General features: G+C 52.5%; 1 protein-coding gene across 1 annotated transcript in view; it reads right to left on the bottom strand.

The window, feature by feature from the left end:
* PKP1 (plakophilin 1) overlaps window positions 1-23,548 on the bottom strand; it is a 47,556-nt gene extending 24,008 nt beyond the window's left edge. The window contains exons 1-2 of the mRNA XM_032878236.1: window positions 23,287-23,548; window positions 13,147-13,253 (exon numbers count right to left, since the gene is read on the bottom strand). Coding sequence (XP_032734127.1) covers window positions 13,147-13,253; window positions 23,287-23,488 — 309 coding nt within the window. The 5' untranslated portion in view covers window positions 23,489-23,548. The remainder of the gene's footprint in view (window positions 1-13,146; window positions 13,254-23,286) is intronic.
* Window positions 23,549-24,301: the final 753 nt, after the last annotated feature.

The following is a 24,301-nucleotide window of genomic DNA, read 5'->3' as shown; positions in this document are numbered from 1 at the left end:
GCTCTAGGCTCCAAGTCTGCATCCCAGGTTGGTGGGAGGGTCAGGCCCACCGAGGCTCCTGGTGCTATCGGGCACCTGGGCCCAGAGTGTGCTTGGGCACCCAGCCCCTTGCAGAGAGCTGGTGCTCCATGATACCTGCCATCCAAACAGACCACTGTGGTGCCCCCCACCCAGCTCTGTCTCCACACCCGGCTCCCTGCTTCACTGCTAGCCTGGGGGAAAACGTGGATTTTCTGAAAATCTTCTCCAGAACCTCTCCCCCTTCACAGCTGAGCAATGGGTTTTTCTTAGGCCCTGGAACTCCCAGGATGGGTTTGGGAAACAAAGACTTACGTTTCATGTGTACACTCTCTGTCATATTTGGAAAAAGAAATCCCCAGCAGGTGTTTACCACCAGTGAGAACAAGCCCCGTGGCAGAGGAACCCCGAACCTCGGCCATCTCTCTTTCACAGGCTCATGCTCAGATAAGTCTGAGGCATGACTATCCTGCCCTCCAAGAGCCCCCTGTTCTGTGGCCACAGCTTCTGCCTTTTGAACCCAGGGGCTGACCCTATCGTCCCAGCAGCTGTTCATCCTGGGGAGAAGCCCTATAAGGTTTCAACGTGAAATAACTCCTGGAATCTGCGAGAACACATCAGCTCCTGGAAGAGCATAGTTGAGAGTCAGGAAGATCCCACTAAGCCGGGCACCCGCCCACCCCATGCCAGCACTGGGGAAGGTCTGGGGGAAGCTCAGTGGCCTCCTTAACCACAGCCCCCCACACATGAGGCCACGGGGTACATCCAGACATAAGAAGAAGAGGCCAAAGGCCGTGAGGTGGGAATATCCTCAGGGGCAGATGCTTACTTGGCCCCAAACAGAGCTCCCTGGAGACCCTGCTAATGGAAGGAAATTACTCCCACTGATGAGAAGGCCAAGACCTTCACCTGGAAGGAGGAAGAGTTGGCTGGCTCTCCCCGGGCTCGGGTGGTGGAGCTCCACTCTGGAAGGTGGGCCGGTGTGCCCGTGTGTGCTCCCATAGGCACACCCGCCTACACAGACACACATCACTTTGCTGGTGGTGGACTGTGGTCGGGAAGGTCTTTGGAAGTTCCTGAACGTATTGTAAGAACACCTTAGCAGGCATGACGTTCTGCTCTGTCTTGGCCAGGACCACAAGACTGAAGGTGCAGAAAAGTGACTGATACCCTTTCAATCAAATGCAAAGAGCTTCCCATTCATCATCTTGTTGGAGACTCTGTGGGATGGCACCCCTGCCTTGTGCCTTGCCAGTGAAGTGTCAGGGAAGACGGCGACATCCTCTTGCTCTCTGTGAGCATTTATTAGCTGCATAGAACTTGAGGCTTGGCTAAGGCCATACAACTAAGATGTGGCAGACCATGACTCAAGACTCCGGTCTCCGACCTCTCTCCTGGTGTTTGTCCTCCAGCCACTCAGCTGCCAGAGCCTGGTGACGTGAAGGAAGGCTCCGTGGCCAAGAGCCCCTGCAGCTAGGGGGCGCTCTGCAGGAACACCACCTGTATCTCTGGCTAGTTGCTGGCCCTGACTCCTAGGAAGCTCCTTGCCCAGGGGCTGCATATATAGGAGGTCTCCGCTGCCTGCTTTTGGCCTGTTGTGGGAGATCCCTGGAGACATTTAGGAAGAGTATAGCTCCTTAGCTGTGTGACACAACCTTACTGCCCAAAGACCTGAGCTAGAAGTCCCTCTATTCCAAGGGACACCAGTGGGCCAGGAGACCTTGGGGTCATGACAGCTGGTCTGTCTTGGCCAGGACCACAAGAGTGAAGGTGCAGAAAAGTGACTGATACTCTTTCAACTATGCCTTGCTCCAATGCACCACTGAGCACACACAGACTGGGCTGGGCAAGCTGGGTATCATGTCAAGACCCGTGACTGCGGCTGGGCCTGGAGTTCCTGGAATTAGCCAAATCTCACGGAGCTTCTTCACGTTGAGGGAGTTGGGCCACCCTGCTTCAAGCCTCAGGGGCAGTCAGGAGGGAGGAGAAGGGAGGGCTGGGCCATTCGCTGGCCCTGAGATCCACAACTCTCCCAGGCTTCCTTTCACAGCACCCCCATTTTGGTCCCAACATCATGGGGCCTCTAAGAGAGGATTAGGGCTGCAGGCAGATGTGGAGGAGGCCCAGGATTTCCCAGGGACCCTCTCCTGGCTGGCTCCAGGGAGTAATCTCACAGAGTTTTGCACTGACCAAGCCATCAATTAGTTCAGAGAACTGTAAACATTCAGTCAGAAACATCATCTTTGGGGTGCCTGGGTGGCTCAGTATGTTAAGTGTCCAAGTCTTGATTTTGGCTTGGGTCATGATCTCGGGGTCCTGGGATTGAGCCCCAGGTCATTCTCTGCACTCAGCATGGAGTCTGCTTGGGAGTCTCTCCCCTGACTTGGGCTCACTCTTTCTCTCTCCCAAATAAATAAATAAAATTTTAAAATAAAAAAAGAATCATCATCTTTACCCGAAACTGTAAAACTCCTAGAAGAAAACAGTAAGCTCCTTGACATAGATCTTGGTGATAGTTTTTTGAATCTAACATCATAGCAAAAGAAATAAAAGCAAAAACGAGTAAGTGGGACTACATTATACTAAGCTCTTCTGCACAGCAAAGGAAACCATCAACAAAATGAAAAGGTAACCTACTGAATGGGAGAAAATATTTGCAAATCATATATCTGATAAGGAGTTAATGCCCAAAATATATAAAGAACTCATACAAATCAACAGGAAAAGACAAACACAAATCTGATTTAAAAATGGGCAGATCTGAATAGACATTTTTCGAAAGAAGACATGCCAATGGCCAACAGGTACATGAAAAGGTGCCCAACATCACTCATCATTAGGGAAATACAAATCAAAACCACAACAAGATATCACCTCACACCTGTTAAAATGGCTAGAAAGACAAGAAATAACAAATGTTGGTGATGATGCAGAGAGGAGACCCTTGTGCTCTGTTGGTGGGAATGCATACTGGTGGAAAACAGGATGGAGTTTCCTTAAATAATTAAAAATAGAACTACTGTGTGGTGCAGTTATTCTACTTTGCGGCATTTATCCAAAGAAAATGAGAACACTAACTTGAAAAGATATGTGCATTCCCGTGTTCGCTGAAGCAGTATTTACGATGGCCAAGACATGGGAATGACCTAAGTGTCCATCAGTGGATGAATGGATAAAGAAATTGTGGCGTATATATATATAAACAATGGAGTATTATGAAGCCATAAAAAGAATGAAATCTTGTCATTCCCCACACCATGGATGGACCTTGAGGGTATTATGTTAAGTGAATTATGTCAGACAGAGAAAGACAATTATCATATGACCTCTCTTATACATAGAATCTAAAATCCATCCCCCTCAAGCCCCAAAACCCAAGAAAAAATACATAAAAACCAAGCTTGTAGATACAGAGAACAGACTGGTGGCTGCCAGAATTGGGAGGGATGGAGGTGGGGCTGGAGAAATGGGTGAAGGCGGGTCAAAAGGTTAAAAAAATATATTATCTTTTAAATGTTCCGTTAAAAACAAACTGTTCAGTCTGGCATGTGGCTGGTCACCTTGGGGAGGGGGATGTACTCTGTCGCTTTTTCCCTCGGCTCTCAGCTTTACCTGACCTGCTGGACCAGCTTTAGGAAAATTATCCTGCACGATGAGTTTGTGACCCAGAATCTCCCCAAGGGTGGGACAGGCACTGCTGGTGATTGTGAGGTGACGTCAGAGCATTTAAGGCACCACAAAAACCCACATCAGAGCGCATGGAAAGCGCTTCCTTTTTCCATTTGATCACCACAAGGAGAAAGTCTAGGTTGGTGCCAGCATGTTTTTTTTTAACACTTGCCAGCCTCCCTTTCTGAGCAGAAAGAAAAAAAAAAGGGGGGGGTTTTCTCTGGCAGGAATTAAATAAATTTGTTTTTATTTTATTTATTATTATTGGTTATAAGTTATGGTTAACCTTCATCTATGGCAAAGAATATTGTTTTTTGTTTCACTTTTTAGTGATATAAATTTTCTTTTCAAAATTTCCTTTGAAATTTAAAAGTAAGCACATTAGAAATAAATCATAGTTGGTCAATGATTTCATAAAAATTTTAACAGCAGATTGCAAATGACCCAGGTTTGGGAAACACTGTTGCCCATGGTGGCAAAGGTACCCAGAGACCACAGTGTGACAAGATGCTCTGGGCAAGAGTCCAAGGGAGATCCGGGGCCCAGTCCTGTTTCTTCCCTGTCTGGCTGTGCAGCCTTGGGCAGTCACCGCACCTTTCTGATCCTGTTTCCTCAGCTACAGAGGGCCCTATAAGGCTTCTTCTGACTTCGGCATTCTAGGATTCAGCCCCCACTGAAGTCACAAACAGCCTCCTTCCCAACCTAGCTCAGTGCTTCTGAACAAACTCCACAAACCCCACCTTCATCCCCTTCACGCCATACCCTTGGGCTCCCTGCAGGGGAGAAGGAGGAGAGGACTGGAAGTCTAGAGCCCCAGAGCTGCTGCTTCTCCCAGCTGCGTCTCTAACCCCTCCCCTCCTCCACTCCCCACCTGATTTGATTTTGTTTTTCAGCTGAGCTGGCTCTCCTGGGGCAGGAAGGCCTCCGTAGAGACTTGCCAGGGCCCTGGGGGAGAATGCTGAGCCTCGCCCTAGTGAAGGGTGGGGATAGCTCTTCCACCCACTTGGGAAATGCTGCTGCATTTGTCTCGCTGAGCTCTGTGACAAAAGGAAAACTCTCAAACCAGAAAAGAGGCATCAGAAGATCTACCCAGGGCTGAGTTTTCGTGGGTCCCGCTCAGGTCCCCCTGTTTGCCGGGCTTGGGAGCGTCTGCAGCTCCCCGGGTGGCAGGTGAGGAGATCTTAACTCACTCCAGCCCACTGGGCTCTGGATTCAGTTCTGCCAAGTCTGCCTGTGGGGTACCGGGCAAGTCCCTGCGCTTTTCTGCAGCTTGATTTCCCTGCACAGAACATTAGAAGAAGGAGAACACCTACCGATCTCACGATCTCACGAAGACGGAGGAATCAAGTGGGGAAGTAAAAACATGAGCACTGGGGGTAAATTCAATTTACCAATTGAAGGGATTAGTGAGGATGGGGATGCTGGAGATCGGAGTTCTTCCCTGTGGGAGATAGCTGCAGATGAAGGCAGGAGCGCTGTGGCCATCTGGCCACCTGTCACCTGCCCGCTCACCCCAGAACCTGGGTGTTGTGGGGGGGGTCCTGCCCAGACCTCCTGCTCCTTCTGGGACTAGGGCCCCACCTTCCAGGGCCTGGGGCTGGAGCTGGGGAAGGAGACCCCCCCCACTTCCAGCTGAGGGAACGCAGGCCTGCAGGGTTCAAGCTCACTCTGAATGCTATCCTCTCTGACGCTCTTGCTTCCTCCTTGAGTCGTTGTTAACTATAGTGTCAGGACTTTAAAGACTTGTTGGTTGAGTACATTAGTTCTTGCCAAGACCAAAAAAAACAAAAAAAAAAAAACCCAAGCCAGCCAACCCACTCACCCACCAACCACACAAAACACCAGGACCCAAACAAAACTCCGCTCATTTTTTTTTTCTGGAAAAAATAAAGAAGTTTACAATTATCCTTGATTCTTCCAATCTTCCCTCTAAAGTCCCAGAGGGTCTACTTTAAGTATGTGTGTGAGAGGGAAGGTGAGAATAGTGACCAACTCATGCAACTTTCCTTCTCGGGAGAAGCCATTTCCATTCTACAGGGCCAGGGGGTCAGCGGCCTCACAGCGCGCACCCCGGCGTCTCGCCCTCACCTCAGAGCTCTCCGCAAACCAAATGGAAGTACTCGTGGGGGCTCGCTGACAGACTGAGCTGGAGGAAGATGTAAACCAGGCTCTGCCATCTCTCCTGAGGAGAGAGGCACCATCTGAGGAGGGCCAGCGGCTGACTGTGTCCAGGGCTGGCAAAGCCCGATGCTGTCCACCACCTCTTTGGCTGCCCCACTGAGTCCCGGACCCTGACCTCTGTCCCTGAGCATTCTGGCCAAATTGTCTGGCCTCCTGTCCCCATGAGGATCCTCACTGCCTGATTCTGGGTCTGGTGCCCCTCAGGGGCACAAGGCAGGGGTGGGCAGCATCCTCGCTGAGCTTAGGGTCATGGCAGGTCCCGCACCCCCAGGAATCAGTGGCAGGAGGCCAGGGAGGCTTATGAGATCCCTGGAGCTGGCAACATGCACACAGCCGCCCTCCTTGGGGGTGATCAGTCAGAAAAGAGGGCCCAGACGCTACTGTCAGACCGAGCGCCAGGCCTAGGAGAGTTTGTCCTCTGCCCACATCCTCTCTGCGAAGGGCAGCCCTCCTCTCCTTTCACACCCCACTCCAAGCTCAGCTCAGCTTCTCCGGTAGCCTGGCCTGGTTTTCTCCACTTGGAGCCCACCCTTGGACGTCGCTGCCATGTACTTGCCGGAACCACGTTCCCCTCCCTTTGCAAGCCCATGGCGTGGACATGCGAGGCATTCCTCGATTCCTCTCTCCCAAGGAAGGCCACGGGCTCTGTGATGTCAGAGCTGCGAAGAGATGTTCTGAGCCACTGTCTAGTCTGCTGACGGTCAGCCTGAGGCCCGGCCGGGGAGTCCCCGAGTCTCAGCAACAGTCCCCAGGGCAGTGATGTTCTGAGAAGCCCACGGCCAGGCTGGGGCTTCCTCCTTCCCTCTGGCCCTCCCCCTCCCTTTAGGTTCCAACTCGAAGGCAGCGGAACTCCTCACATGGAAAGCAGAGCCCTTCTGGTAGACTACAGCTTAGGAAGGAGGGCCCTTCCCTGAGGGACACTCCAGATGTAGGTGTGGGCCACAGGCTTCTTGCATAGGAGTGTCTCTAGCCTCAGCAAGGTGTCTGTGAAAACACACTACAAGCCAAGCTACTGCTTTCCACAGGGAGGGGTGCCCCGGGAGCCGGCCCTGCCCGCTCTTGCTCCCGCGCCTTATTCTCTCGGGCACATTCTGTCCCTCAGCAAGTAGGATCATTGTCTCTTCTTGTTGGGTGAGAGCCTGGGGCTCCGTGGGACCCTCCTATCTCCTAGGGCCGAGTGGGAGTGAGTCACGGGCTGGCAGCAGGGACACTGAGTTGGCAAACACATCAATCACTCCCTTTTGGGGCAGGAGCCGTGCCCGCTTGGGAGAAGGAGCCTATATCCCCTCTATCTTTCTTCCCCTGGACTTTTCAAGAACAGAGGCCCGGAAGGCACAGCCAAAGGAACCCAGGTGGCCCAGGTGACATTCAGAGCTGAGAAATGGGAGCAGGGGAGGAGGTGGAGACTGAGTTTTACATCAGGGTCGTTATGAGGTGGAGCCATTGGCCGTGTCTGTTTCCTCTCTGTGAAGCCGAAGTAAATGAGGTCCTACCACCTTTCCATCCTGTTGCAAGGGTTAATTAACTGCTGTTCTCCTGGTGCTTGGAGATGCTCAGATGAAAGTGGGGAGGAAGTGCAGAAGCCAGTATCCCTCCGGGGGGTGGGGGTCTTAGCGGGAGGACCGGCCCCTGCTCTCGGGGAGACCTCCATGTAAGCTTTGGCTATGGAGCCCTGTGGCTACTCAGCTCTCAGGTCACACAGACCCCTGAGAAGCTGGAGCTGAATGCGTCCTTGTCTCAGATCTAATCCCAATGTGCCTTCCTCCCTGGATGGGAAAGCCAAGGTCTGGAGAGGTGAAGACCACCCCAGATCCCTTAGCTGGTCGCAATCCAGCTGAGACAAGAATCTAGGCCTCCCCTTAAAGATCTGACATGCTGACATGCCAGAGCCATATCCCCTTGCTGCCTTTTGGAACAGGAATTCCCACCCATTTTAGAGATGGGCAAGCTGAGTCTCAGTCAGGTTAAGAACCGGCCCAGGCCACATAGCCAGTTAAGGGGCAAAGCCAAGATTTAGATCTGAAGTTCCTGGCCAAAGTGCAAGGCTTATTCCTCTACACCAAGCTTTTTTTCGGGGGGGAACAGACCGTGTTAACTGGATTGGTGAAGATGGTCTCTTTCTCTACTTCAAGGGCAAGGATCCCGTCATGTTTCTTTCTGGCAGCTCCTCTGTAAGAGTACTTGGCCCAGGGCCCTGCTTTTGTGGACACTCCAACCACATGGCTAACTGGAGAACACTGTGCTTGGGTTTCCCATCCCCTATTGAAGCTTCATGCAACTTCAACCCTCTGTCTGTAAAAGCGGGTCACCCAGGTGGCTTCAGGTCTGGGCTGGGCAGGATCACTTCTTCTCAGGGTCAGGGTCTCTAACATGTTGTCCACAAAATGCTGTCATGGGTAGATCATCAAATACTGACACGTCAGTTAGGCAAGTTCAGTTAAGAATGGTTCAGGAGAAAGATCTGCCAGTGAATCCTGGCTTAAAGTAGAGAAATGGGGTCCATAAACAGGACAAAAGCAGAATTTTCCCTGGTTATACTCCTGGGGTTTCTCATCCTGAGGAGCATGGGGCTGAATTTAACTGAGCATGGATGAATGATTCAATATGGCGGCACCCCAGGTGTGCCCTAGCCCAGACCTCCTGGCTGACGATGCCCACATGGGTTCCCTCTCCTAGAAATCAGGTCCTGGGCGGGAGGGGCTAGTTCAGTCCCTAACCGGAGAACATTTTACTTGATGTGACCTCCCAGAAGACCTGAATGCCTGATTTGTAAATAGGAAAACCTTTTCAAGCTGGAGATGGTAGGAAAGGAGATAATTATCTTAATCCAGAAATATTCCCTGTAAATCAAAAGTGTCCACTTGCCTCAGCTAGGACAAAGCCCTGTTGTAGGAACCCACTTTCAGCTTTGGAATGGAAGGGCTATGCCTTCCAGGGCCTCGAGCTCTCTACTCCCCTCAACTTGGTCTCAGCTGACCCAGAGGAAGGTATTCAAGGGACCCATAAAAGGTCCCCTAATAGGAGTCAAACAGCTTCTACTTTCTCACCAGTGGCTATGGCCTGAAGTAATTCTGTTTGCGTCTCTGGCCTAGGAGAGGATCACTTAAGGAAGTCCTGTTTTTAATATGGGGAATGTGTGGGAAGATACCCTGACCTAGGGTTGCCAGATTTGGCAAATAAAAATACCAGATCTGAATTTCAGGTAAACAACAAGTAACATTTTAGTGTAAATATGTCCCAAGTGTTGTATTTTATTGCATTTTATTTGGCGCCTCTGCCCTGACTCCCATTAGCCCCTAGAGCTGAGTGATTCCAGTTTGAGTTTAGGAAGGAAAAAATGGCTGCTCTCCTGTTTTTGAGTGAGACTGGCTGCTCAGGTAAACAGTAGGCTTGATTGGGGGACAGGAGAGGGAGGAAATGAAGGGATCTAAACTTGTAGCTACGTTTCTTGCAGGTCCCTAAAACGTGGTTGTGATATTAAAATATTGAGATGCGAAAACCAAAACCAAACCAAAACAAAAACCTCAGATAAAGAGACTATCGAAAGTCTGGAGTAATGAGAGTAAAATTCCATTAGATTAGGAGTTAGGAGGCCAGGGGTCTAGTCTGCTGTCCTATTAAGCGGCTATGTGACTCTTGCTAATTTACCCTCTCTGGACCTGGATATCCTCAGCTGTAAAGTGTCAGCCTCCCTGGGGCCCTAATATTTCGCTAGTCTGGTTCTGAGAACCAGAGCACGGCACAGTCTGTTGATCCGAGATACTGAGCAGCGGGGCTAAAAAGTGCCCCATCCTTTGCCCCACCTCCCCTAACTCCTCCCTCTCCCTGAGGTCTGTGCCACCCTGGGGCTCCTGCCACGTCTCTGAAGAAGGAGGAGGTTGGAATGGCCGACAGAGAGTTGACTGGGTCGATGACTTTCTTTGTATCAATCTTCCCCTTTCTTTAAAGTCCTTGATGCTTTTTGTGTATCAGACTAACTTTGCTTTATTTTATGATAAGACTCTCTCTGGGGCGCCTGGGTGACTCAGTGCGTTAAAGCCTCTGCCTTTGGCTCGGGTCATGATCTCAGGGTCCTGGGATCGAGCCCCACATCGGGCTCTCTGCTAAGCAGGGAGCCTGCTCCCCCTCTCTCTGCCTGCCTCTCTGCCTACTTGTGATCTCTGTCAAATAAATAAATAAAATCTTAAAAAAAAAAGACTCTCTCTGTTCAGTTTTCTTAATTTTTGATATAAGTGATGTTTTACATCTATTTAAATTAGAAGACTATTGCTGATATAGAATATAAGGTCAAATCACAAGATAACACCATTGCTTTTTAAAGATTTTTAGAACTTTCATTTGGGAACTGCCCGCAGATCCTTTGCATATTTAAATAACATATATACTTCATGGTGACCGATCTTTGTTATTTGAAGTTCATTTGATATTTGGAACTGGAGCCAAATCTGGGGAGTGAGGGGCTCAAAGTGGCTAATATTGTTTCTGGCGAAACACAGGTCATGACAGTAAAGAAATGAGGCTGGTTTTCTTATATTATACGGCTCCTAAAATGACACTGATAGTTGTCTTTAAAAATTTTTTTCTTAGAGGGTCTGGAAATATTTTGAGCAACCGCAGAACTGCTGCAGTAGTCCAGGAGAGAAACTCCTGCCTGCATTCAACTTGTCCTCCAACCTCCACGCTTCTCCCAACTCGACTGCAAGTTCACTGAGGGCAAAGAGCGAGTCTCAGCTGGGCGTCCACAGTGTGCGTCTCACTCCCTGCCCTGCCCTGCCCCGGAGTTGCTCAATGCAAGTTGGCTGACGGTGTGGACGTGAAGTATCTGAGGGAAAACGGTCCTTCAGCAGCTTTCAGCAACTTCTGAAACCTGCTGACGAGGCTTGTGCAGACGAAGCACAGCCTGCTCCCCTCATTCCCTGACTTGTGCCGCCATATTGGTTTCACCAGAAGGGAGGGGAGGAAATGGTCCTGTGCCAGTTGTACCAGCCATGGGAAAATCCCTCAGACGTAGATTATCTCACCGCCACTGAGCTCTATTACAGTTTGTCCCTCTCTCCTTCTCCCTAAGTCCTGGCCCCACTTGGTTTTGCCCCGTCCTTGGCTGATTATATGCCTGGCTCCAATATCAATTATTCCATTTCCTCCCTACCTCTCCCCCTCCCTCTGCCAAATCCTCATGTGTGCTCAGCTCTTCACCGTTCCCATAGCCTCTCCTGAGCTGAGAGGAGACAGGACGTGCCTCAGCAGCTACCCTGACATGAGTCATGTCTTAAGTCCCGCCAGTGAAGAAGGAGCAAGGAGGGCTGGGCCTTAGGGCACGGGAAAGGGAAGGAATTTTCGTGGATTGTCAGAAAACAGGCACAGGGAGGGGTGGGGGCAGTTTGGGAGCATCAAAGGCTGTTGAGATTATTGAAGATGGAGTTGATTAACTAGAAGAAATGCCAAACATGGGCCATGTGGAGACTTTTTTTCTAAAGAAAGACCTCTGAAGGAGCTCCTTTGCAGCTCTTGGTTACAAATTTCCACGTGTAATGACCTCACACCGCCCATCTGATAACACTTCCCTGTTAACATAACATCAGCCTGTGGGTGAAGTATACACACAGATATCCTCATTCCATTTTACAGATGAGAAGACTGAGACTCAGAGAAGTTAAGAAGTTTATCTAAAGTCACAGAGCCATGAAGTGGTAGAAACTGGACTAACCCAATAAGCTTTAGAGGCTCTGATTTGTAACAAAATATATGTAAAGACCTGTACCATCCAGCGGGTCGGCAGGATTATTCATTCCTACTGCTGGTGCAGTCCAGGGATCTGCCTTCCCTGGGTCTCATATATGCCTTTCTACTAAGTCGTTTTCTCTAAGTCAGGTTTGGTCTGGTCATCATTCTTGATGTCAAAGCACTTTATCCACATCTGTGCCTGATCTGTCAGCTTCTGGGCTCAGCCAACTGTCTATATGTTGTACTGAGGATATCAACTGACATCAAAAATTAGAAAAATGGGAGGGAAATAAATTTGTAAGAAACCTGGTTAACTCTTCCCTTTGGTCCCTAACCTGGAACATACAAGAAAGACAATTACTCCCCAGTTAGCCCCAATAAGAACTTAGGAAGGAAGGATCAAACTGACAACGAAAAGAACGCTTGACTCCTAAACCACCAACCCTCTCCCTTGCTCAGGACCCCAAAACTCAGGGGTGACACCTGTAAACAATGTCAACTCAAAGCAAATGCCACTGAAGCCTGGAGCCCCAAGAAGACAGTGCCCCAGATTCCCACAGAAAAGCAGCATTTCGTTCCATGTGCATAATGTCTCACAAAAGAATTCCCAAGAACCATACAGGCTAATGCTGGAATTAGCAAAATAAGTGAAAGTCACAGATTTTGGAGACAGGGAGGAAACCAAGGTGTCATTTAGCCCAATACCTCTGATATTGAAGAAGAGGAAAACTCCTACAGTGGCTTGTATACTTAAACCAGAACATTTATACTGACCTTGGTGCAGGGGTAGGGCTAAATAAATATTTGTTCAGTAACGGATGGGTGGGCATAGTAGCTGGAAATCACACAGAAAGACACTGACAGGGCCAGGATTAAAAGATCTAGAACAACTCTACCTTTGTTAGTTAAAAAAAAAAAAACAACAAAAACCTTAAGACTGATGATCATCAGTTTTTTTTTTTTTTTCATGCACATTATTTCATTTTTCTAACATAGGGCTCAAACTCAGGATCCTGAGATCAAGCATTGCATATTCTACCAACTGAGCTGGCCAGGTACCCCTGTCCAACTTACAAACTCAACACTCCACTCCAGCATGTAATGCAGGGGACAAGCTCTCCCAGCCCCAGGGGACTTCTAAAGCAGCGTCCTTGGTCATTGGCACATACTGAGCAGAAGGGCCCCTCTAGGATTTTCCTCAAGATCTCTAAGTTAATCCATAAATGGAACTTAAGAATTCAAACCCCTCTCAAATCCATATCATAGCAGACATTCTAGAAAATGGACTTTAAAAACTTACTAAAATGTTCTCATTGGAGACATCTGGAAATATCCAACTAGCCCAAACAGCAGACTATACTGAGAGCCATCCACGAAGTAATGGGCAAGCAAAAGGACCTGGTGGGGGCTGCTGGGCCTCACCTCAGGGACCAGTGCAGCCCCTTCCCACCCCATGTCATGCTTCTCAGCAACCAATGCAGGTTTGCTCCGCCACAAACCCTAAACCATCCCCACGAACATTCTGGGTCTTTTTGAATGGAAGCAGCTCCTTACCGGATATCCCCATGAGCCATTCCCCGCCTGGAACTTGGTGTAGTAGCTGCTCCGGCTGGTGGTCCCATAGTTGTTGTAATTGTCAGCCAAGCCATCATACATGGAACCTTGAGGACAAAGGCAGGGGGTTAGGACAGGGGTGGCCATGCTCTTCACTCGCCTCTCCTCCCCACGGTATCTGGGTTCACCATGCCCCATGGAAGAGACCAGGGCTGAGCTCTTGAAGGAGGAGGATAACAAATACATCATCTGCTTGCTGTCTCTGTCTCTCTACTCTACCTCCTCCACGGTCAGGGCCAAGAAAGAGCCCAGGCCGACTGTTGCAGGGACAGCTCTGCAAATCTTGGCCGAGCCCTTCCTGGGCTGACTGAATGTCTCCTTGCTGCTTGGGGTCGTTGACACCTACAAGCCAGGAGTTGGCCGGGAGGGCCATGGAGCACCGCCATCCGGTTCTGGGGAATCACGAATCCACATTCCACAAGGATAAGCTCCCCACTGGGGGAGGACTGGCAGGATCTCAGCATTCCAGGTCCAGAGCTCTGAGGTCAGAGCCACAGACCAGTGAGAGCTGATGAGAGGCCAATTCAGGGCAAGACTCTGGTTCCAAATCTCAGTCCAGCCGCTGCTAGTGATGACACGATCTCTTGTCCCTTCCTTCATCTCCTACATGCTCCAGATGGGGAAGGGGGGTGGCCACCAACCTCAAAGGCCCCAGTGAGGATTAATTAATGTTTTCAGAGTGTTTGGAGACCCACAAATGACAGGCTCAGTAAGAGGACAGAGTGTCATTAGGGTTATTAGCGGCAAAATGGCTTTGAATCATAGAAATCCGAACTGGGTTTTGGGCTCCTGGTGGGGCTGCCTTCCCTTCTCCCCTTCACCAGGTGGCAGGTGGGCCCTAAAGGACAGTCCCCCAACTCTGCAAAAGTTGGTCTGTTGGCTGCCTTACTGTCCTTGAAACACAGCTGACTGGGACATGGCCATGACTTTGCTCACACCATGCCCCTGGCCGAGTCTGCCTTCCCTTCTCGGCCACAACATTCAGATCTCACGTATCTTCCAAGGGCAAGCTCGGGATCTCATCCCTTTGGGGAAGCCTCTTCTGTCCAGCCTTGCCCAGGGTGATCTCTTCTACCTCTAAACACATCCTTCTCTGCTGTCTGGACCCTGCGTCACATCCTGCCTGCTGTCCCATTCCCTACACTGGGATCTGCATGAGGGGGAAGCCAGGGCTCTATGGCCTGGGTGTCCAGAGCAAGGCTTGCCCTACACTTTTTTACATGATGAGCTCTCTGGGGAAAAATGGAAAGTGGGATCCAGTGAGAGCCTCCTAAGGGGAATGGGCACTTCTTTTCAGAAGTGATGGTCAGACTCCAGCATCAGAAGCCCCATCTAGGGGGAAGGGTTTGACAGTGATCTTACCTGGCCAAATTAGCTCCTTCCCTTCTGCCAAACCCACTCAGATTCCTAAGCCTTTTTAGGGTAATGGGTGTGTGGGGGGGTGGGGTAGTACTGACAGAAGGAATACCAGGGGTGGGGGGGAGCTTTGAATTGTGCCAGGTGTCTCTGCTCGGTGCCGTTTCTTCTGTCTGAAGCCACCTAGAGGACTGCCCCATTGCACACAGGAGGGGTGACCGGCCCTGATTCCCATCCCCTCCCCCACCATCATGGAGGATCAATAGGCCATTAGTGTTATCGGCTGTGGCAGAGAGAACTTGCCCTGGGAGCCCAGAGCTGTTGACATTGGTCTTGGCTCTGACATTTGGCCAAGTCACTTGTTCTCTCTGGGCCTCAGCTGCTTCTTCTGTAAAAAGAAGGGTTTGGCCTCTCTATGCCCCGAAGGCCCCATACAGCGCCAGCGTTCCATGGCTGTGTGATTACAGGGACCCATGCGTGCCCCATGGCATCCATAGAAGCTTGCAAGGAAGATGGGGAGACATCAAAGCCTACACCACCATTTCCTTTGCTGCCTGCCTCAGCAGAGGTGTCCTGCGGGCCCAGGCCTGGCTCCTGAGGGGACTCTCCCTGAGCCTCTGACTTCATCCGAGCTCCCTACTGAGTGCAGGCAGCTGGTTCCTCTTCCTTTCTCGGGAAGCTGCCCCTCCCGGGAAAGGCTGCGCTTTGTCAGGAGGAGTCTAGAAGCAGTTTCGTGGGCTGAGATCCAGAACCAGCTGACACCAGGGAAGAGGCTATAGGCAGGACCCTAGGCATGCACGGTCGGGCCCTGAGGCGGCTGACGGCTGGTCTCGTCTGACTCTCCTCCATCCAGCCTACTTCTATCATCCCTTCCAGGGTTTCACGGGCCAGAGGTCACTTGGCTGTTGGCCCGGGAGCAGGGACGTCTCACCCAAGGACAGCTGCGGGTCAGCCAGCAGCTTCTAGAAGGAAAATCCGGATGGTGACAGACAAAGAGTTCTATGGAGCCCCAGGGAGGCCTTCTGCTAGGGGAGGCATAACCCAGGAGGCTCAGTGGAAGGCAGGCTCCCATGGGGTCTCCACTTCTTCTCAAAAGGGAATCTGTCAGCAGTGACAGTGACATCACTGCTGGTCATCAGATGAAGCATCTCCTCCATGCCCTGCACCTGCCCGCCTCCCTCTCACATGATCCTCTCCATGTGGGAGGCAGAGTTCTCTGCCATGGAGGCAGGGGTGAATAAGACCTCTGGAATGCTCTATCCTTCCAAAAGCCAGTACTTTTGTCCCAGTGGTGACTCTACTGATGACAGGTGTGGGCTATGGCACTCACTTCTGGTGAGACCAAGGCCTCCAGGCCCTTCCAGGTGGCTCCTGAAGGCAATCCCTAAGATCCATCTGCAATTGGGGTTAAGATCACCTAACTCCCACCTTAAGATGCTTTGTTTGGCTTCCTTGTGACAAAGAGGCTGCCATCACACCAGCCAGCACTGCTTCTCTGGCAGAGGTTCTGGTAGGGTCTAAGAGGAGTCCAGAGAAGTTACCTACTTGAGGTCACACTTTGCATTGTGCCCGATGACCAAAAACATGCAGGTAGGAGGCGAGGTAAGCTCTTTTAATAAGAGTGCTGCTCCCCTCTCCTGACCCTAGGGTGTCTGGCTGGTACACATTACCCTTGGAAAGTCAGGTTCAACAACAAGAACATGGGGGTTTTCCATGACAGTGAAGGTAATAGCTCTGACAACTTTCCCTTCTCTGTCAAGTCCCCTGACTTCTTCACAGCTCATTTCTAGGAAGCCTTTCCTGATTAACTCCACCTGGTCCCATCACCCCTGGCTGACCGCCTCCTCAGAACAGGGGCCCTGTCAGGTGTAGTCAGTTCTCCATCTGACTGTGCCAGTACCCACCGTCATGTACTTCGGGCACTGAAGCAGGCGCCGTGTCTCTCCTTTCCCTGGGATCTTGGGCACAGGGCATGGCTCTGTCTGGGGCCAGGCCAAACTTGCACGGAGCGGGTCCTTTTTGTCAACCAGTTCACCCCCCATGGCCGAGGGGCTTAGGTGCCTGATGCCTGGAGGCTCCATGTCCCTCAGATTGTAGCACGGGACCAGGGTCCTTGAAGGCTACTCAGTCAGGGCTTTCTCCCACCCAAAGATGTCCTGCTGGGTGGGGTAATCCAGGAAGATGGAGGATCTGAGAGGAGCTGAGAAGAGGCACATCTACCTCTTTGAGTCTTGGTGTCAGGGGAGTAAGGAGAGGTGATCCCAGCGCCCAGCTCACCCCACAGAATCACCCCGGACTCTTGTAGCTGAGCGCCCGCATTCCCACTGTTTCCCCCGTAAGGGTGCATACGCCAGAAGCAAAGGGTGACGGCTTCTCAGCAGAGCTGGATACCAGACAAACTTGTGCCTTGACCCCAGGAGGCATCTGTCCAACCCTCAGAACCCCGAGGTCAAAGAGCAAAGGTCTCAGAGAACATATTGCTTTCTCCAGCGTACCATCAATTCCAGCTGCTCTGTCCACACAGCTTGTCTCGTCTGGGTCAGAGTTTCAGGGTGAAAAGCCATCTCAAAAAACCCACCACTCAGATCGTCAGTGTCCCTGGATGCCGCCTGCCGTTGCTGCCTATGACGAGGGTCGGGTTCTCTCTGGTGTCACGGGGGCAGTGCAAGCTTTCTTGGCTACCAAAGCTTTATGGAAGGAAGCTCCTTTGTTGGGATACACGGGCTTCTCTCTCCGGCGGGGATGGGCCAACCCTTGCAGGGATGACTCATCTTCTACCTTCCAAGCTTTCAAATGGGTCACACCCACCGCACCTGAAACATTCTTTCTCTTCTCCTCAGCCAAGCCCTCTCCCTGCATTCAACACCTTGCACCAAAATCAGCTTCTTCTAGAGGTGACCCCACCCAGCTCTGGGCACTCCAAACCCTCTAGCGTAACCAGCTCGGCTTTCTGGCCAGCTGCTCTGCTCACTCCATGCTGGCCTGTGTGTTCCTCAGTGTGGTTTCTGTACACGGGTGTGTGTGTGTGTGTACATGCACATGTACTTATGGGCCCTTCTCCCAGAAAGCAAAGAGGCCGAGAACTCCGTGGAGCAAGAGATCTTCTGCTTGCCCCCTACTCCTGACCCCAGGACCAGGGTCTGCCTCGACAAGGCACTCGAGACTTCTGCCTGCCTGACCAACAGGCTGCCCGCAGGGACGGAGTTCATCGGAAACCGCTTTCCTCCCCTCCCTCCTTCCCCCGATCCCTCTCCCTTGCTGGTCAGGAGGCCTTGTCACAGCGCAGGCTGCACTGGATGTGAGTCTCTTGTTTGATCTGTGTCCCATAAGGCCCATGTCTTTTCTGGCTTCTACGCTGATGTAAAGCCCATCTGCTCCTCAACACAGAACACTTGGGAAAGGAAGCTCATTATCTTTTAGCCCTGAAAATGCTCTTATTTCACCCCTGGAAATTTCTTCTACTCGTGGTGCTCAGTAAGGCTAGACCCATCGCAAGAAGAATTTAAATGAGGTACTAGGAAGAGCGGCCCGAAGACATTTCTGGGAGGATATACCTCTGGGAGGTTCAAGATTGGGCAGAAAGTGTGCCCATGGGAACGTTCAGGTGCCCAAGGGAGGGGAATGGCCAGATGTCCTCCCATTTCCTTCTGCCCAGGCCAGCTGGGAGTGTTGTGGACATTCCTGTCTGGAAGCTTCCACGCCTAAGAAGGGCAAGGAGTTTAGCACAGCCTCACCAGGCACTTTAGCGTGGTTCTTGCCCTTCTCCTGGGCACATGTATGGAACAGGGATGCTGCTACAGGGGTCTCCCCCCAGCTCTGCTGGGACACTGTCGAGCCCAGCTCTGCTACAGCCCCCCTTTCTCTTTCTGATCCTCTGTTCCTGGTCACCACGAAACCCAAGGCCTGGGCAGGGAGTGGGAGCATCTCGTGGGGACAGGGCCGGCATGGGGGCAGGGTGGTGGATTCGTGTGGACAAAGGTCAGAACAGGATACAGCTCCCAGGCTGGGGATCCAGACTAAAACACGGTCATCAGCAATCACCACCTTAGATGACTATCCATCTTTATGCCTGTGTGTGTGTACGTGTGTGAAATCAGAATCTCTGAGGTGGGACGTAGGCATTGGCCTTTTTTAAAATTCCCAGATGGTTTCAGTGTGCAGTCAGGTTTGAGAGCAGCAGAGTGGACGGCTTCTGGTATGTTAGGATGTTTACAAGAGGGAAACCATGGGATTCTCACTGAGGGGACGAGTTTTTTTGTAGGACAGCTATAGACAGTGTGGGGGCACGGTCTGCCGTGGTAGGGAGTGATGGGATCTATTTCCAGAGATGGCTACCATCATAGCACACTTTTGAGATGATCTAATCTGATCTCGTACAGTTGTAGAGACCCAGAGAGAGGCAATGACTTGTCCAAGGTCACACACCAGCTAGCAATCCGTCCAGGTAGAACTCAGGTTTCCTGACACCAGGCTGGACTCCTGCCCTCAACAGACTGCAAGGTGGGGTCTGTGTGTTCGCAAGAATGTGCCTATATGCATGCATGTGCATGGGTGTGAGTATATATGCATGTAAGTGTGTGTGCATGTGCAGTGCGCGTCTGCAAAGAACTTCACCTGAGGATAGCTACCATTCCTCCATCTTATTTTGTCCAAACATCACACACCTTCTAGGGGCCATCCCCGTGGTAGAAATAGTTTCCAGATTTGTAGACCGGAAACCATTGGCTTATTGATATTTACAATCTGGCGTATGGGGAGAAACATTTGTTTCTTTTTCTTTTTCTTTTTTTTTTTTAAACTTCTGCCAATAAGTTTAACTAAGGAGCAGGGTCCAGGGAAACAGCATTTGCTGTACAACATTCTGGAATACCTGGCATTTTTGTATGTGTTGTAACAGGCAAACGGAAATTCTGGTAAAACCTCAGCTTCGAGCCAAGATACATTGTAAAGAAATAGGAATTGGTTCATCTGCAGTTTAATGAGGACTTTTCGCTGCTGGGACAAGTTAAAGCTCAGACACCCTTTACCCTCTCCCATGCCAGCTTTGGACCCGAGAAAACAACCCCAGGAGTGATGTCTGTTCATGGTCTGTGGTCAGGAACGGGCAACTTTCAAGACAGTAGAATGAGCAGAACCTCACACGGGCAGAGGTTCATGATGAGACACAGCCAAAAGCAGATACAGAAAGGCCAACAAAGGCGGGTCCCGAGGCAGGGACCTTCACTTGTGCACACCACGGCCACCAAGTCAGCACAAGCCTGCCCCCTAGGACAGACTTAAGTAGTAACTGTGATATGAGGGACAGATGCAGGATGACGAAGTGGGGGACAGGCACCTTTCCTAGCTCAGCGTGGCCCCAACCCTATCTCCGAGAGGGGGAAATACAGGTTTGGCCCTGTTAGAGAGAAGAAAGGAGAAGGCTGAAAGTGAGGAATCACAGATGTCTCAGCAGGGAGTGAAACAAATAAGGACAATGACGCTGCTGTGTTGAGATTTCTTTGGAATGAGAAGTGATACGAAAAAGAAAGGTGGTGTCGTTAGACTGTCTGTGGGATGTGTATTCACGATGACGGTGATGCTGAAGTTGGACCAAATGAGATTCAGGTTAAGCTTCAGGAAGAGGTTCCGAGTGAAGTTCTAAAGAACCGGAATGTGGAAAAATATTTCCGTGTGGGCTGCCTAACTGATGCATGAACCCTTGACCCCCCCCCCCCCCCTCAACCAGGGCAGCTCAGGATAAACGCCTGTGGGGACTTTCCCGTCCCAGGCCGGTCAAGTTTCCCTAGCAAAGGGAAAACCCTAGCAAAAAAAAATCTTTAGCTGAACAGCCCCATCATTGCCTCGGTTTTCTCCGCCTCCCATAGTCTGAGAAGACGCCCTGCTGTGCAGACACAAGGACACTCTGGAAACACAGGACAACAATACTTAGCGGCCAGTTCAGAAAAAGGCCCAGATGGGCAGGCAGGTTCAGAACAGCTTCCTTCTGCAGGGTCTCCCAAACCGAGCCCCCTCCTCCCTCCCTGGGGACGTCCTGACCAGGGCGAGGCCTTTATCTCATCTGCTGGTTTGGGGGAAGACATGGGTGGAAATAGGTGTTGAGAGTCAGGCTCCTTTCAAGGGGCTCCTCTCCCAGCCCTTGGGGACTGGGACTTGGGGACTTCTGTCTTGTGAACCCTCTTGGGGACAGACTCTGGAGAAAAGCAGGTTCTATTGCTGGGACCACCAGTGGCCAATTCCTGACTGTTCTTTACGGGGTACAAGGAGAGGTTTCTACCTTCCAGGGAACCTGTGAGGTGTGGCTTGCCTTCTCTGGGGTGGGTGTTCTCAACACGAGGGGCCCAGGTGGGATTCCGGGGTTCCAAGAGAACCAAACCCCCTAGAGAATTCGACTCTTCTCTCTTGAAGGAGAATTCTAGTGTGCCCGGGATGGGGTTGGGGAGTTGGTTAAGGCAATGACCTGGGGTATGGTCCTTCCACAACTCCCAGCTCACCCCTCCCAGCAACCAGAGCAGGTGCGTGCTAAACAAACCAACACAAAAAGAGAGAGAAAAGTTAACAGGAATGGCCACTGAGCAAATAGGGAATGCCTGGGCGGTTCTGATGAAGAGAGGGGGGAAATCTGATGAAAACAAAGCCAGATAAACCAGAAACACCAGCTCCAAGTGACCCAACCGCCTCTTCCACCTAGGATGCCTCTGGGGAAACTGCCCCTGTGGGAAGCTCGCCAGAGCCAAGGGCAGAGGGGACACACCTACATGGTCAGTCCTTGGAGAAGCGTGTTTCTGGAGAGGGAAGCATTAGCTGAGGAAGTCAAAGCTCACCTGGCTGGAGTCCCCTGGAGGACCTTGGGATGGTGAGAAGGAGATCCCATCGAGTAGGTGCTACCCTCAAAGGGCAAGGTCAGAAACAGAGCACTTGCCCGCATCCCCATAGTTGGGAAGGAGAAGGGGTGTTTGGAGCACCCGGGATTTTTGAGATCTTCCTGGAGCTGTGGCAGGGGATGGCATGGGAGTGGGAGAGGGACAGCTAAGTCTTGTGCCGAGAAGAAAGTAGGTTGTCTTGAGCTGTGACTGGGCTGTGGACAGAAATGGGGACACTTTTTTTTTTTTTTTTTTTAAATCCCAAACCTACTTCCAAAAAAGACTGGTCAGCAGCTACCAAAACACTAAGTAAAAGAGGAAGCAAATGCTCCGGAGTCTGGATGACATTGAGCAGAAGTGTGGCAGGAGAGCAACCAGGAGTCCAGGCCAGGGCAAAGGGCACACAAAGGGCAGCAAAGACCTTTAAGGTTCGGGGTGCAGGGAAATCCTTGGCCAGCCATTTTCTCTCCCTCAGCTCTACAAAGGGGCCACTCGGGAGTGAGAGAAAGAGGAAGAGAGACCAAGCCGGAGTAGGAAGTTTGAGCTGGTTTGTGTTTGTGTCTGTGTGTGTGTGTGTGTGTGTGTGTGTGGGATGGGCAGGGGTCTGTCTCCTTTGCCTCCTTCCTCTTTACTACCCCCCACTCCCCTTACTCTCTCTTAGAGGCCTGGCTCCATAAATAAGTCTTGGCTGACCAGTGCTGGTTTGAAGTCTGTAGAATCTTTATTAGCATTTACTAAATTTACCTAAACACACAAATAAACAGAAAGTTTGCTAGTTTGAATGGAATTCTTACAGGAATCCTTTGTATTAAAGTATGTGGTCTATAAATTCTCCACAAATGCCCCTGTCAGATATTATACCTTCCTCCTTGAGTTTCAGGAGTCCAATCCCTTTCTCCTAACCTCCCGGTGTGGGGGACCTCTGCACCGGGAGTGGGGACCAGGGCATTGATGGCTGGTCAGGCTGAGCACCTGAACTGGAAAAGTGCTCACCATGAGGTCTCAGCGCTGGGTGCCTTCTGGGATTTCCAGCCTTGCCAACCTCATTTCCTACCCTCCTCCTGACACTTGTTCCTTCCTACTTAAGCCAAGTGAGGCAGGGAGAATCCGGTGGGAAAGAAAGCTTCTGCATTAGCTACTGAGCAAAGAGGGCATCCGCAGCCACCCTTCACGGCCTGGGGAAGCCTCCGGAGCGCACTAGTCTTGGCGTGACCTTCCAACCAGATTCGCCTCTTCCAGGCGTGAGGCTCCCGCTAACGCGCTGCGCGTTCCAAGGGCTGGTCCCCGCTCCCTGCCGCACCTCCCCGTCCCGCTGCGCTCTCCTGAGCCCCTGCTCCCTCCACCGTGACTCCCTCGCCCGGACCGGCGGCCACACACTGGTCCCACCTGGGCAGGAGACCTGCCGGCCTGGGCGCCGGCTACCTGGATACCTGCCGATGGCGCCGAGGAACTCGAAGCCCAAAGGAGGGGCGGGGAGTGAGGGGTCGGGGGAGACCGAGCTGAGGGGCAGGGGGTGATGTTCCCGGAGCAGCCTGAGGTAAGAAAGCCTCCCGGACTCTGGGCCGGGTGTACCGGCCCGCGCGCGGGCCGTCCTCAGCGTCTGCGCGCGCTGGAGAGACGGCCTTGGCCGTGACCCTCCCCTCGCCGCGCGAACCCGCCTTCGCGCCCCCAGCCTGGGGCTCGCGCCAGCCGCTCGCCCGCCCCCGCCGCCGCCGCACCCGGTCGGACCCGCAGCGCAGATCCCGCGCTCCTTCGCCTCCCCGCAGTCCCGGGAGGCGCGCCACCTTGGGTCCCCGCCGTGCGGGGCGCGGGGCGCGGGGCGCGGGGCCAGGGCGCCCGGGTTGCGCGGGCGCCGAAACTTTACCTCGGTTGGAGTGGCTCAGGGTGGACGACTGGGAAGACTTGGACTTCTGCCGCTTGACGGTCATCATCACCTGCTCCTGCACGCGCTGCCTGCCCGACGTGCCGGTCTTCATCTTCTGGTCCGACGGCAAAGCCAGCGTGGAGTTGTCCTGGTCCGGGAAGCATTCGTACGCCAAGGCGGTCTTGAGCGGCGAGTGGTTCATGGCGGCGGGAGGCGCGAGCCGGGCCTGCGAGAGCCGAGAGGGGCGGCGAGGGGCGGCGGGCGGCAGGCGGGCGGCGGGCGGCAGGCGGGCGGCGGGCGGCGGGCGGGCGGGCGGGCGGGCGCTGCTCTGCTGCGCTCAGCGGCTCCCGAGGGCCATAGAGTGAGTGGTCCTGGTGAGGCTCCCGGCGGCGGCTCTTGGCGCCTCCGCCCCGGCTTGTCCCTCTGCTGGCACTGGCGAGGCCCGCCCTCGGTCAGACTGGATATACCGCCCCTGCCCTGCACCACCCACTCCACTGGCTGCGCGCCGCCGCCGGGGCCGAGCTGCAGGGCGCTGCCGCTGCGGGAGCGAGCGCTCTTGGGGGGCAGGGCTGCGAGTCCCGAGTGTGGGACCTCGGCGTCTCCCGGCCCTCAGCTCCTTTCTCTCGCTTCCCTCCCCTGTGACGTGCAGGAGGTGAGGCCCCCAGGGAGACGCCCCTCTTTCCTGTCCCTGCTCGCTCATGGAGAAAGTATGTGCTCAGCTCAGGAACCCAGGGAGACTTCTCTCGAGGAAAAGGAGTCTTTCTTGACCAGGCCCCCGGGAGAGCCAGAAATCCACCTACTTCTGTCCTGAGGTTATGGCCTGTGGGGGAGGACAGCCTCTGTCCAAAGGGAGTGCTCAGTCCTGTGGAGAAAACCATTCTAGTCTTAGGCAGCTTCCACCTGAAGGGACCGGGGGGGGGGGGGGGGGGGGGGGGGGGGGGGGGGGGGGGGCAGGGCCCCCGGGACGGGGCGAAACCCCCCTTCTTCTTTCCCGGGGGTGGGGGGGGGGGGGGGG

The sequence above is a fragment of the Lontra canadensis genome, unplaced genomic scaffold, assembly GCF_010015895.1.
Source record: "Lontra canadensis isolate GAN:19392208 unplaced genomic scaffold, GSC_riverotter_1.0 scaffold63, whole genome shotgun sequence".
Taxonomy (NCBI): domain Eukaryota; kingdom Metazoa; phylum Chordata; class Mammalia; order Carnivora; family Mustelidae; genus Lontra; species Lontra canadensis.
This window is presented reverse-complemented; position numbering and strand designations above follow the sequence as displayed.